Here is a 12,638-nt window from a genome sequence, read left to right on the forward strand (position 1 = left end):
CTAATAATATCATATTTGATAAAACTACACATTTCTGTAATAATGGTATACCACAAGACTGTTTTGATCCAGTATTTTTGCATACAATAAAATTCTAGATAGAAAATAAATGCAATATTTAAAAGCTTTACCCGAGATATTTTTGAGAATTCTTCTAAAGAGAAAATATAACTTGACAATATTATTCGTCAAAAATGCCACATTTTTCGTGATGAAATGGCTGCAGCGTTATCATGTTACAGAAACTAATTGTAGACTGCGAAAAGCAAGGAAGTTTTGAGACTACCGATTACTTTAGAAAATAAAATTTGGTATGTTTTGTTACTCGAGGGGATTTTTTCTAATACATAACATAACTCCATGTAATGAAGTAGTAGTATTGTGTGTTTGTAGTTATGAGTGTTATGTATTTCACTTTCAGATACGGAAGTGTTGAGGTCCCTTTGAAGACAACGGGCGATAGAACTGTTGACTTTAGTGAATCAACTCGACTAATGAGTTACCAATAACATAGTGTAGTATTTGTTTCGTCTGGAATGGCATGTAGTATTCTTCTGGGGTAAAAATATTTATTAAGTGCTGTTGTGCTGAGACACTTGTTGCTTGTCTGTGAAAAATGTCTTCTACATATTTCTTCTTTGCATGTGAGAACATGGAATGCTTGATAAAATACTGGGTATTTACTATAACAGCGCGTTCCTTCACTGTGCTACTTAGAGTGCCTTTACTGTTGTACCTTTACAAGTTACCTTCACGCTGTGATTGATTGCTTATAAAGATATTTGCTTGTAAACTATAAATGTACGTTTAAAATATTTTATTTTTTTTATAAAAATTACAAATTACTAATTAATGTGTGCTAATAATTATTTTATTGCAATTTAATGGCTTTAATATGTAAATTCATTGCTGATAAAGTAAAATGTTAAGTATAGAACTTACAACATTTAATTTAAATGCACTTACGTTACTATTGGGTAAGAAAAGTCGACAATGAACATACTGAAGTTTAAATAGTATGTCTTGAAAGATTTATCACGAAAATGACCCTATTATACCTATTCAAAGCCAATTTTCTAAAATTTTATACTAGATCATTTTAGTATTAGAAAATAATATCATTTAGCAAGTAACTGATGTTAACATAATTCATATATGTAATTGATGTGTGAACCAATTAAAATTTATTTGTTATTTCTCACTAACAGAATAGGTACTTTTACTAAATTTTTGACGTACAAAATTACATGTATTTTTAACTCAGGAACTTTTGCACTTTAAAAGATTAAGCAAAGTATATAATACTGAATACCCTAGAATTTGCAAGTATTTTCTTTTTATGGATAATACCTTAAAACATACATCTCTAAAGAATTAAAAAAATATTTGCGAGTAAATTTTTTTACTAATTTTATTAATTCTTCGTATGTTTGTATCTATACGTACATATTATAATAATAGACATATATCGAAGAAATATTCTTATTTATTCGGCAACAACATTCACTATGACAACGATATCAAATTACAATTATAATATAAACATTAAATAAGTTTTTCTTCTTTTATGCTAGTGCGAATAATAAATTTATTTTCGCTATTTAACTTACACTGTGAAGTTTTGAGTAAAATTCATATTTTTCTTTTATTTGCGTACTAGTTGTATTAAGACTGTTTTACTTTGTATTTAGCTAAATATTAGATAGTAACTATAATTTGCTAAGTCTAAGTCGTGATAGTTTCTATTATTATTATTATTACATAATATCTAATAAAATGCAGAAGTTCTTAATACTTTCATTGTGGGAATATTAACTTCTGTTTTTAATAATAATAATAATAATAATAATAATAATATGAGCAACGAAGAAATGAATTTGTAACTTTACTAAAGTAATTTTTCTTACAAAATGTCAAAGTTTCAGCTTAATCCCTAGATTTTTAAAACACAAGAAATATACACAAAAAATCTACCACTGCAACTACTACTAACAGTAAAATTTTACGATAGTGCAAGATTTAACGTTTTTTACTGGCAAACAAATTTATTTGGACGCCGTATTAATTACATCTAACAAACAGCTTCATTAGCATGTTTTAAAGTATACATTCATATCCTACTTGATACTGTGCTATTACGAGGCCGTATTTATTATTTGCTGTAAGTCATACATTGTTATGATACATATATATGTATGTGTGTTATTTTACATTTTGATAGAATGTATTTTATAAGCTTTGCAAGTGAAAAGTGATATTTTCTGATAAATGTTCTTCTGTATATGTTTTTAAGAGTGAATGTGAAATAGTATATGTGAATGAATGTGAGGATAAATCTCGAACAAACACAATATTAATAAATCTCGAACAAACACAGTATTAATACTAGTGACAGAAAGCTGAGATACCAAAATTAATTGCACTTATGGTTACCAGTAGACCTCGCCTCTCAACTCAGCAAGAAAACATTTTTATAGTCATTTCTTTGTATGTATTATTTCATTGTTTGAATTAAACATTCCTGTTCTAAATCAAAATCTCGTTAAGCCAAAGTTATTGCATCGTAAAATATTTAGTAAAGACGTAGATGTGTTTCAAACTAATTAATAAATTTTATATATATCTTTACTAGCACATTTATTTTATTTTGTATCATTATTTTAAATCCCGAATATTACTCATAACTGTCAGAATTCCTTTAACTAGGCATTCACGTTAGTGTAAAAACTATTATTTAAAATGTAAAAGAAATTCAATCGTATATTTTAGTAATGTTGAACTGTTTTTTTGCATAATTAATTGTTATGGTAAAAGAAAATTCTCCTGTACAGACTGTCTTTCAAACTATTTGTAAGTATGTATAGTGGAATTATCAAGTGTTTTGTATTTATGTAATATCTAATTGTATAAAATTTTAAATGTATCATAAATGTTTGTAGCTACACAAGAAAGTATGCATATAATCTACATAGTTGAAAAGCACTGAGGAAATTATAAAAGCTTAGTGTTCGGCCTACGGCAAATCTTAATGCTAGTGAAAATAACAGGATCATTAATGTTAAGAACTGGGTACTAAATTCAAGAACGCTTCAGTTACTTCGAATATGTCTTCGTATTGATATCTCTGTCTTAGTTGTGGCCTTGTTAAGTATTACACTATAAAAAAGGTGAAGGAATCTATATGTACAGTTCCCCAGTGTATTTGATTAGTACCGGAGGGGTTGAGATGCTTTAAGTTTCCTTTCACTAATATGATCATCAAATGATGAGAATCTATTGACCTAGTGACTGATAAGGGGAAATTTTATTCATTTATTTATTTACCATTAGCTTTGCATTACCTGATATCTGATTCAAAATTCATATGGATGTATATATGTGTGCTATGACGTACATTGATAACTAAATCACAGGAACAAGCGCGAAATGAACGTTTTTGAGGAATATCTTAATATCACTGTCTTCAACCTTCCATTGTTTCAGTTACAGTGCCAAATTCGAAAGAAAAAAAGTATGTGGTTTTATTGCCATGTTTCTCCGAAAATAAGATTAGGTCTTATTTATTTATTTATTTTTATTTGTTTTATTTTTCCAAAAGACCATTAGAGTTCATCTATTTACACATATAAAAATATATCTGTATACATTTATTGTTTATAAATGAACCGTTTCAAGCCCTCCAACTACCAGGGCATATTTTAGGTGTAGAGCTTATATTACGAGCAATCTGAAAAAATATTCGAGCCTTTTTTTCTTTCTTTCTTTTTTTTTTTTTTTTTTTTTTTAAAGGGAAACATGGTATTAACTTCTGTAAATGTAAAATAATAACATGTAAATTATCTCAAAAGAACAATACTTCAGAAATCTAGAAGTAGTCTGCTCTTAATGTAAAAGAATACCGTAGCGTTGCGGTCGTGAACACTATATGTAATTATAATTTCTCAATTCGAATGATACAAAAAATGTATTTTATCTTAAATACTTCACATACTTATCAAACTTTTTGAAATATCAATAACAGAACTACGAATCGAACTTAACGAATTATCTATTGTCGCTAAATGATGCGAAATAGCAAATCTTTCACTCCGACAGTCTTACCAACTTTTGTAGATATGAAAAGAAAATCAAAAGAAAATCCGAGTCTTGTAAATAGCCATTTGTATATATAATTGAATAAACCGTCCTGTACTGTATTCTTCTGCGTTCACTTTACAATGTAAGTTACCAGCATCAACATAATAGAAAAAATACAAAAAAAAAAAAAAGTACATTATATTCTGTATCAAACACAGCGCAACATCCTGTTATAACATACTTTACCGACATAAGTTGTATACATGATTTATGATTTTTTTTTCCAAATATGAAGTAATGTAAAAAAAAAAAAAGCTTGAGTTTTCTTTAAATATACAAGCTATTGAATTTAGCACCCAATTCTGTATATACATAAATAATCTGTTTATTATATCTAATATTAAACCAATTACTGCAAAACCACAATAACGAAAAATAAACGCTTTAAAAGAATTTCGTACTATATTTTGTTTCTGTTCAGTTCAATGCATTTGCTATTTTATCCTTTTGTGTTGTGAAATATTTCAAATAGAGATTTTTCTTTACTTGTCTAATACACACATATCTTTTAACCTTCTACGGTTTATATCATGTTAAATTCGATAATGTAATTGTTTAAATGTTCTAAAGAACGGATAGAAGTCATAAATGGTACCGATTTTTTTTTTTAAAAAACACTATCAGATTTTATCTTCATAATGAAAATTCTCTTTAAACCTAATTTTGTAATATTTCTTTAAAACCACAGATTTTCTGTTATTTAAAAAAAAAAAAAAAAAAAAAAAAACTAAATATAATCAGCGAACTTAATGAAATTCTGAAGTAAAACGAATTCCAGTGTTTATTATATTTTCATCGTATCTCTTCCTCTTAAATAATCTATAGATAATAGTGATCTGCTGATATTTCATAATCATGTTTACGTTGATGTGGATGAATAAAGGATTTAGAACAAAATATAGCAATTCGCACTTAGCTGCGCGATTCTTCCCCTAAATATATTCTTTGACATGATACATCAAGATGTGAAAGGGAAAGAGTAATGGATTTATTTTTTTTTCAATGCAGAGCCTGGAATTTGTCATCACTAAATATTGCCAACACCACAAGATCTGGTGAGTATAAGAATCAACAAAATGAGAAAGCGACAAAATATGTCTGAAGTTATTTCCTTGGTCTAGTGGCTGGCGCGCGCGTCTTTGATACAGAAGGTCCCTGGTCCGATTCCCAGTGGAGGAACATCAAACGCAGTTTAGTGGTTCAGATCGTATTTTAAATTGATCTCATCCCATGGCTTCGTTACATACAAAGGACATAAATACAAACCAATCGATCACTATAATGTCCCAATCTCAAGACTTATGAATTTACAAAGGTAAATCATGGGAGGCACGGTAGCTCAGTGGTAGAGCGCGTACCTTTCGCTCGTAAGGTCCCTGGCTCGATCCCCGGCCAAGTAAGTTTGTGGTGAACAACATCGTGTGTCCTTGGGTTTTCTTGGGATACTCACGCTTTCTCCCACATTCTTATTCCATCATCATTCACTTCCCTTAATCGCCTCTCTCTCTTAACGTAACGAACATAACCGTGGGACGTTAAACTGAAAAATTTCATTTCATTTTTACAAAGGTAAGTCATAAGTCTTGCAATATTTCCACAACCCTTACCGTATGTATGTATATATACGCCATAATCGATCGTAATTTAACATGGAGGTCGCCACTCTAGCAATATCTGCAGTTTTTACTAGCAGTGACGATGAATGCTCAACGTCTGATGCGTGAACTGTTACTGTATGAGTTTGAATTGGGACATAACGGTGCAGCTGCAACCCAAAACATTTGCCATCCGAATGGGGAAGGTGCAGTGAACAGAGCAAAGTAATTCGTTGGTTCCAGAACTTTTGTGAAGGTTGTAAAAACGATCAGCCAAGATCCATCCGTCCCATGGTAACAAATTCAGAGGTCATATAATACGCTATTGAGGAAATTATATCCATCAAATCAACTCGACATATCCAAGTCCTCTCAGAAAAACCACCAGGAGCTGCCACATGAGTTGACCCGAGCTTAGACCCAGAGAAGAGTGGATATATGTTATTAATTTCTGCAAAATCCGCATGATGTCCGTTTCCTGAAACGGATTTCACATTCGACAGAAAGTGGATGTTTTTCCGAAATCTATTGTGCGAAAACAGTATCTGAGCGAGGGTCAACTTCCTGTCGTTAAACAAAGTGGTTTCAAGCATAAAGTCCTGCTCTGTGTATGGTGGACCTACGAGGATAATTCACTTCGAGTTCGTTTCTAACGGTCGTATCATCAATGCCGACCTCTATTCCGTACAGTTAGAGCGGCTGTATGCTGCGCTACGTCGAAAATATCCTGCATTGGTGAACCGAAAGCTCGTCCGCGTGTGGAAAACTCAAAACCACACGCGGCTCGACAATGCAACAAAAATATCAGGAACTCAATGACTGCGAACTGATGCCACACCATGCAACCGGCGTGTAGTTCTGACCTTGATTCTTCAGATTACTGCCTGTTTCGGTCCATCGCGCACTTCCTGAAATCACGATGCTTTACCAACCAGCAAGAAGTGGAAACAACAATATCTTAACGTCTTTGCTTCTAAGGACGAGTTGTGGTATCTACTTGGAATCGAGAAATTGGCAGGAAGGTGGTTTCAGACAGTCCAAAACGAGAAGTTATACTTTGAATTTTAAACTACTTTTATTGTAATGTAATAAATAAAAGTATTTGTATACCAGAATATTGCAAGACTTACTTCTCATTGTTGTAAAATTTAATAGACACTAGAAGGAACTTCTTTTTAGTACTCCTCCATTTTAACATGTAAGTGATTTTTGATTCATATAATTCTTTTCCAATCAGTGAAACTAAATAATTATTATAGTTTTTGTATTTCTTAGTCTTCATTTCTATCATTTTAAAAATCAAGATTTTCAAGACCAGATTTCCATACGGTTGAATACACATATTATTCCAACATAGCTATTACTAGAAGTTTACTCCATATATGATCTAGTAAGTATCCCTAGTTCAGAAAAAAGATCCTCGTTCATTAATTTTAGCAAATCTTTATTATAAGTACTAAAAGAGCTGGATAAAAAGTAATGGCAACATTGTTATAATTCATACCTGGCTTTATGCACAGAAGAACACCTGTTACATTCCTTCAATGTACACATAATCCTTCCTGTTATACGTTTGGAAGACATCGTGCACCGGCAGTGCGTCAATCTTTATCAATGTCTCGCAAGGACTGCCATATGGTATGCATGATGGTTTCTCTTGTGCATTGTGCTTCCCGCAAAGTGGTTCCTACATTTTGATAAAAAGATCGTCACGAAGTCCTGAAAACATCTTTATGCACTGTGTCCACGTGCCATTTCAGTCTTGATGCACGTTGCTCAACTTTCCAAAACGTAATGATGCTTCCACTTCCCTCCTCTACTGCGTTTGGCTGAATAACACATATTCATTACCACTCACCATACTTCATCACTACCTGTTACCTTATCAGCTACGGAAATCTTGTAGTGCTGAGACACAACCCTCTGATGTGAGAACATCTTGCCACTACGTTTTATCGAACCTATATATATTCACAACATACTTTAGCTAATAAACTGTCTCATCATTTAAATACTCATAGCTCAAATTAGTTTCTAACAGTTTCTTTGTTCAGTGTGGTAACTTTGATGAAGATCGGATAAGTCCATCTGAGGACGTGTACAATATACTGTATGACGCGTTCACTGTAAAGAGAATAAACTTCACTTTTGTCCATTTTGGACAATACTTATTTCATCTTTATGATAAAAAGATCTCTATCAGAAGTTTCTTTCAGAGTTCAAAAGATTCATTTCCAGGTGTAAATAGCTCTTATATTATATATATATATATATATATATATATATATATATATATATATATATATATATATATATATATATATATATATATATAATAAAAAAAGTGTTAACTTTTCTATGTACTTAAGCGTGTCGTACAAGAGTTTCACAGTCCTTCGTCGGTAAAATCAGGAACTGTAAAGAGGAAGTTTCAACTACCACCGTAAGATAGAACAACTGACCGTATTTTCGCAATATTGTTGGGGGTTAATATCAGTTCTAATTACAAGGAGGGTGTGTTGTTGTAGAGGTATGGAAAACAGTCACTGTAAAGACCGCCAACATTTGAAAGATATCACCTACTTGAATTTCCGTCAAAGTTAAGTCACTTTCGTAAAATACTACTGTGTATAATGGGACTTTAAAGCAATAGTTGAAATTGAAATGTGAAACGTTTCAAAGTCATAAAAAAGTAAAACTGGAAGAAGAAGGTTTCAGCCTCTAATCAAGGTTACTTTGCACAAGCCCCAAATCTCTTACATAGGAAATCATTACTACTGGAACCTCATAGATTCTAAAGAGAAGGATTTAATGGCGATATAGACATACATGCCGACCACTTTGCATGCAACTGAAGAAGCTAAGGATCATTATAAGAAAATAGAAAAAATTATAGACAAAAGGGAGAAAAGAGATGAGTTCGTAATCTTAATGGCACATTTCAATGGAGTTGTAGGAGAAGAACAGGAAGGTAATTTAGGATTAGGCGAAAGGAAATTTAGGAGAGAAATTGGTCAATTTCTGTAGACAGAATTCACTAGTGATTGGCAACAGTTGGCTCAGTTAGCACAAGAGGGGAAGATATACATGGAAATCCTAAATAGACGGACGAAGATATCAAATAGGCTATGTTATGATTTAGAACAGGTATCGGAATAGCTTGAAGAACGCGGAGACCCTTCCCGGGCGGACAATTTCTCAGACCATAACTTTGTGCTGGCCGAAGTGAAAATTCAGCTGGAAAATGTAACCATAAGAAAAGTAGATAACAGGAAGTTGAATACTTAAAAGTTGAAAAACGAGGAAGTAAGAAATTTCTTCATAGGAAACTTCGAAGAAAAGTACTCAAACGAAGAAGGTTAGGTACAAGTAGTAACAAATGTTGAAAACATATTAAATTTTGCATATAGCAGCCTGCAGAGGAAGTATTATAGTAGGTTTCCGCAAACACAAAACACCTAAGAAATCACGAGTTACAGAACATGAAAGGGCAAAAAGATGTACGGGAAGTTTAACAACGAGTTACGAAGAAAAACAAGAGCAAGGGAAGAGTTTCACAAAATAAAATATGAGGAAAGAAGAATTAAAAAGAATTGGGAAATAGGAAATGTACAAGGAGGTGAAATCTATTGAACTGCAGAGGAAACAGGGGGATCACGATGGTTTAGAGGACAAGAATGGGAAGGTAGTCAGCGAGAGAAGTAAAGTCGTAGGATATTGGAAAGAATATGTTGAGGAGTTATACGATAGTAGGGTAAACCACGTAATCTAGGTATTGAAGTAGAAAATGAACTATGCGAGATGGTAAAGGGTCTAATATTCTCTAATATTCTTCGGGACGAGTTTGTAAAAGCTATATCCAAGTTTAGAAATGGAAAGGCAATCGAAATAGATAATATACCAATCAAATTCATTAAAAATATGGAAATTGTTGTTGGCCGTTCTAAATTAGATGGGTTGGAATGGAAAGATCGAAGTCTCATAAGAAACTTACATAGGAACCAACAACTGTTAGAATAAGAAAAGGAATGACAAAGGAGAGTGCGATTGGAAGGAGAGTTCGATGGAGATGTTGTCTCTCGCCGACTTTATTTAATATCTATCTAGAAGACATAGAGAGAAAGAGCCTACAAGATGAAGACATTTCGGTAGTAAGTAAAATGAAGTTTTGCAGATAATACGGCGCTTGTTGCAGAATCTGAAAAGAAAATAAATAAGACGTCAGAAAACTTCTAGAGAGAGCTGTGAAGAATATGGAATGAAAATAAATGGTAGAAAGGCAAAAGCCATGGTAGTTGGAACAAACTGATCTGTGTCAAATAGAAGTAGAAAGGAAGAAAATAGAACAGGTGACTAGTTTTCGATACCTAGGTAATGTGATTAGTGATAATATATGAAGTGCAAACGTAAATAAAAGCAAGAATAGGATTAACGAAAGAATCACTTAGAAAGAAGAAAACTCTGTTTAGTGAGTCCTTGAATAAAGAGTTGAGACAAAGACTCCTAAAATACTACGTGTAGAGTATTGTACTGTATGGGACAGAAACATTGACATTAAGCAAAAACGATTTTAAAAAGGCTAGAAGCTTTCGAAATGTGGGTATGGAGAAGAATGGAGATAATTACCTGGGTCGAGCTGAAAACAAAGGAAAGGGTGTTAGAAATATTGGGGGAGAAAAGAATAATTTTAGATGTAATTGGAAAGAAGAAAGGAAACTAGTTGGGACATTAGCTGAGAAGGAACTGTATCATGAGGGACGTGGTAAAGAGTATGGTGGCAGGAGAGAGAGGGAGGGGGCAAAGATGGCTACAGTTATGGACGATATCAAAACAGAAATATCGTACGTGGAGACAAAGATGTTAGTGAAGACCGTGGAGCATGAACGCTTCTCAGTTGCGGCAAGTGACCTGCCAATAGTGGATTATGGATGGGATTATATTCTTGGACATAAGGAATAACCAAGACAAATCAGTTCACGGGGATTTTTTTTCTGTTCCTGAGTTGGCATTTTTGTGGGACATATGCTAAACTATTAGAATGTGGTTCCTGTGCCGGTGTAACCACCTGGGTGTCAGGTCGAAGTTCGGGGTGCCATTTATTTGTAACCACCAGGGTGTCAAGTCGTGGTTCTAATCTTCGAGGTCCTGCCAATAAGTATTCTGCTGAGACCTGAACTTACCTGGATAGTACGACGAAGGACCTCTCCAAGAAGAGGTTACAAATTGTTTCCAAATCGCTCGTCGGTCTCAATGATGAGATGAGCATTAGGCGCCGAGAGGTTCGGATTTCTCGTCTCGAAAACCTCACGGACGATCAGACGGTCATCCAGACCATAACGCACACAAACATCGTTCACACAAACAACGAAAACACACTGTATTAAACAATACTATACTTATTTATTAGAATACTATTATATAAAAAAATAACGAAGAGAAATTATCACAACACTTAACACAGAATATGTATAATAATCTTCATTACTAAAATCACACTTTGCCTTTTTAATGCACTGTAGCCCTTTTTACCACTTTTATATAGAAGATTATAATTCAGATTTCACTGCAAATGCTTCTCTCACACCATTGACGCACTTGGGGGATTAGCACTGGGGGAAGAGTTGCCGGGATAATCCCACGTAGAAATCCAGTTGCTGCGCCAAACAATCCTGAAGCGTTAAGATGAGTCTTCAGCAAATAAAATGTCTCCAAAGTAGAATGCTAATGTTGGAGGGCGCGTTTATAACTGACAAGTGCGCACAAGGTATATGAACCTGGGACTTCACTAGTTGGGGGCTAGCCGTAATAAAACGTCCTTCGCCGGCTAATAGCTTGTGCCCCTTAACACCAAATCATACTTAATTCCCGACGCAACGTGCGTGGTGGCTCCACACAATTCCGGAGCACCAAAGCTCAAGGTACGAGCTGCAATGGTTGACTGAAGAGTGTTGGCAGTTCATTCTAAAAACCACTCAGTTAAAGTACTTGTATGCACATACAAACAGAATACGGAAAATAATTTATGTTAATTTTCGTCCACTGGCCACGATGCATGAGACATTGCGATAACTCGGGCGTGAGAAAGTACAGATAAGGAACTGCAAAACCAATGTGACTAGCGTCACTCTGGTCACTCGAACACCTGTTCTGGTCTAGCCTGCTCTAAACTACTGCAATATTTCCATAAGCGATTAAAGAAAACACTTAATTCAGTTCCAAATAACAGTAGAATATATATATATATATATATATATATATATATATATATATATATATACGGTGCATATTAATAAGTCAGGGAGAAACACTGAAAAGATTCGTCACTCACTGAAATGTTCTCACCAAAAAGCAATGTTTTAAATATATATATATATGAAAAAACAATGAGAGACTTCTTTGTCCAGTTGCGTGGGAAGGAAACAATTCCCACCGAAGAAAGAACTTATTTGCGTCGCAGAACAAAGTATAAATCGAAAAAATAATCACTCTCTTTACGAAATATACAGAGCGTCCACAAAAAATAACGCTCTGGTAGCGGTCATACCGGTACCGGAAAATCTATAATTTTCTTTACAAATATTGCTAATACTAAGTATCCATACCAGTACACTCATTTTAATATCAACATTTGTAAACTGTATGCAGTTTTGTGTAGAAAGTAAAATGTATAAATACTGGAGGGAAAACATTGCACAGAAACATTACGTTCGTATGTTGAACGTACTTTTTTTGTATGTTGTGCAAAGTAATCCCAACCATGGGGTTACTTTGCACCAAAATTCATATATCAATAACTATGGTCATACTGAATATTTAGTAATGAACTTGCATGAATGTTTTCCACATATATCTAGCTATTATATGTTTAAAATACAGTGTTCTAAATCATTACATTTGTAAATTACA

The 12,638-nt window shown here is 33.4% G+C and overlaps 1 protein-coding gene across 8 annotated transcripts in view; it reads left to right on the forward strand.

The window, feature by feature from the left end:
• Positions 1-4,530, forward strand: part of LOC145668327 (transmembrane protein 245) — an 81,125-nt gene extending 76,595 nt beyond the window's left edge. For 7 of the 8 annotated variants that reach the window (XR_014128013.1, XR_014128015.1, XR_014128016.1 and 4 more), the window contains one exon: positions 422-4,530. Coding sequence is in view for 2 of the 8 variants with exons in the window: in XM_081736067.1 (XP_081592193.1) it covers positions 422-509 (88 nt within the window). In the remaining 6 variants the exon portion in view is untranslated. The remainder of the gene's footprint in view (positions 1-421) is intronic. The other variant, XR_014128014.1, reaches the window with a different exon arrangement.
• The last annotated feature ends 8,108 nt before the right edge of the window (positions 4,531-12,638 follow it).

The sequence above is a fragment of the Thermobia domestica genome, chromosome 13 (genome assembly GCF_964235325.1).
Source record: "Thermobia domestica chromosome 13, izTheDome1.hap1.1, whole genome shotgun sequence".
NCBI lineage: Eukaryota > Metazoa > Arthropoda > Insecta > Zygentoma > Lepismatidae > Thermobia > Thermobia domestica.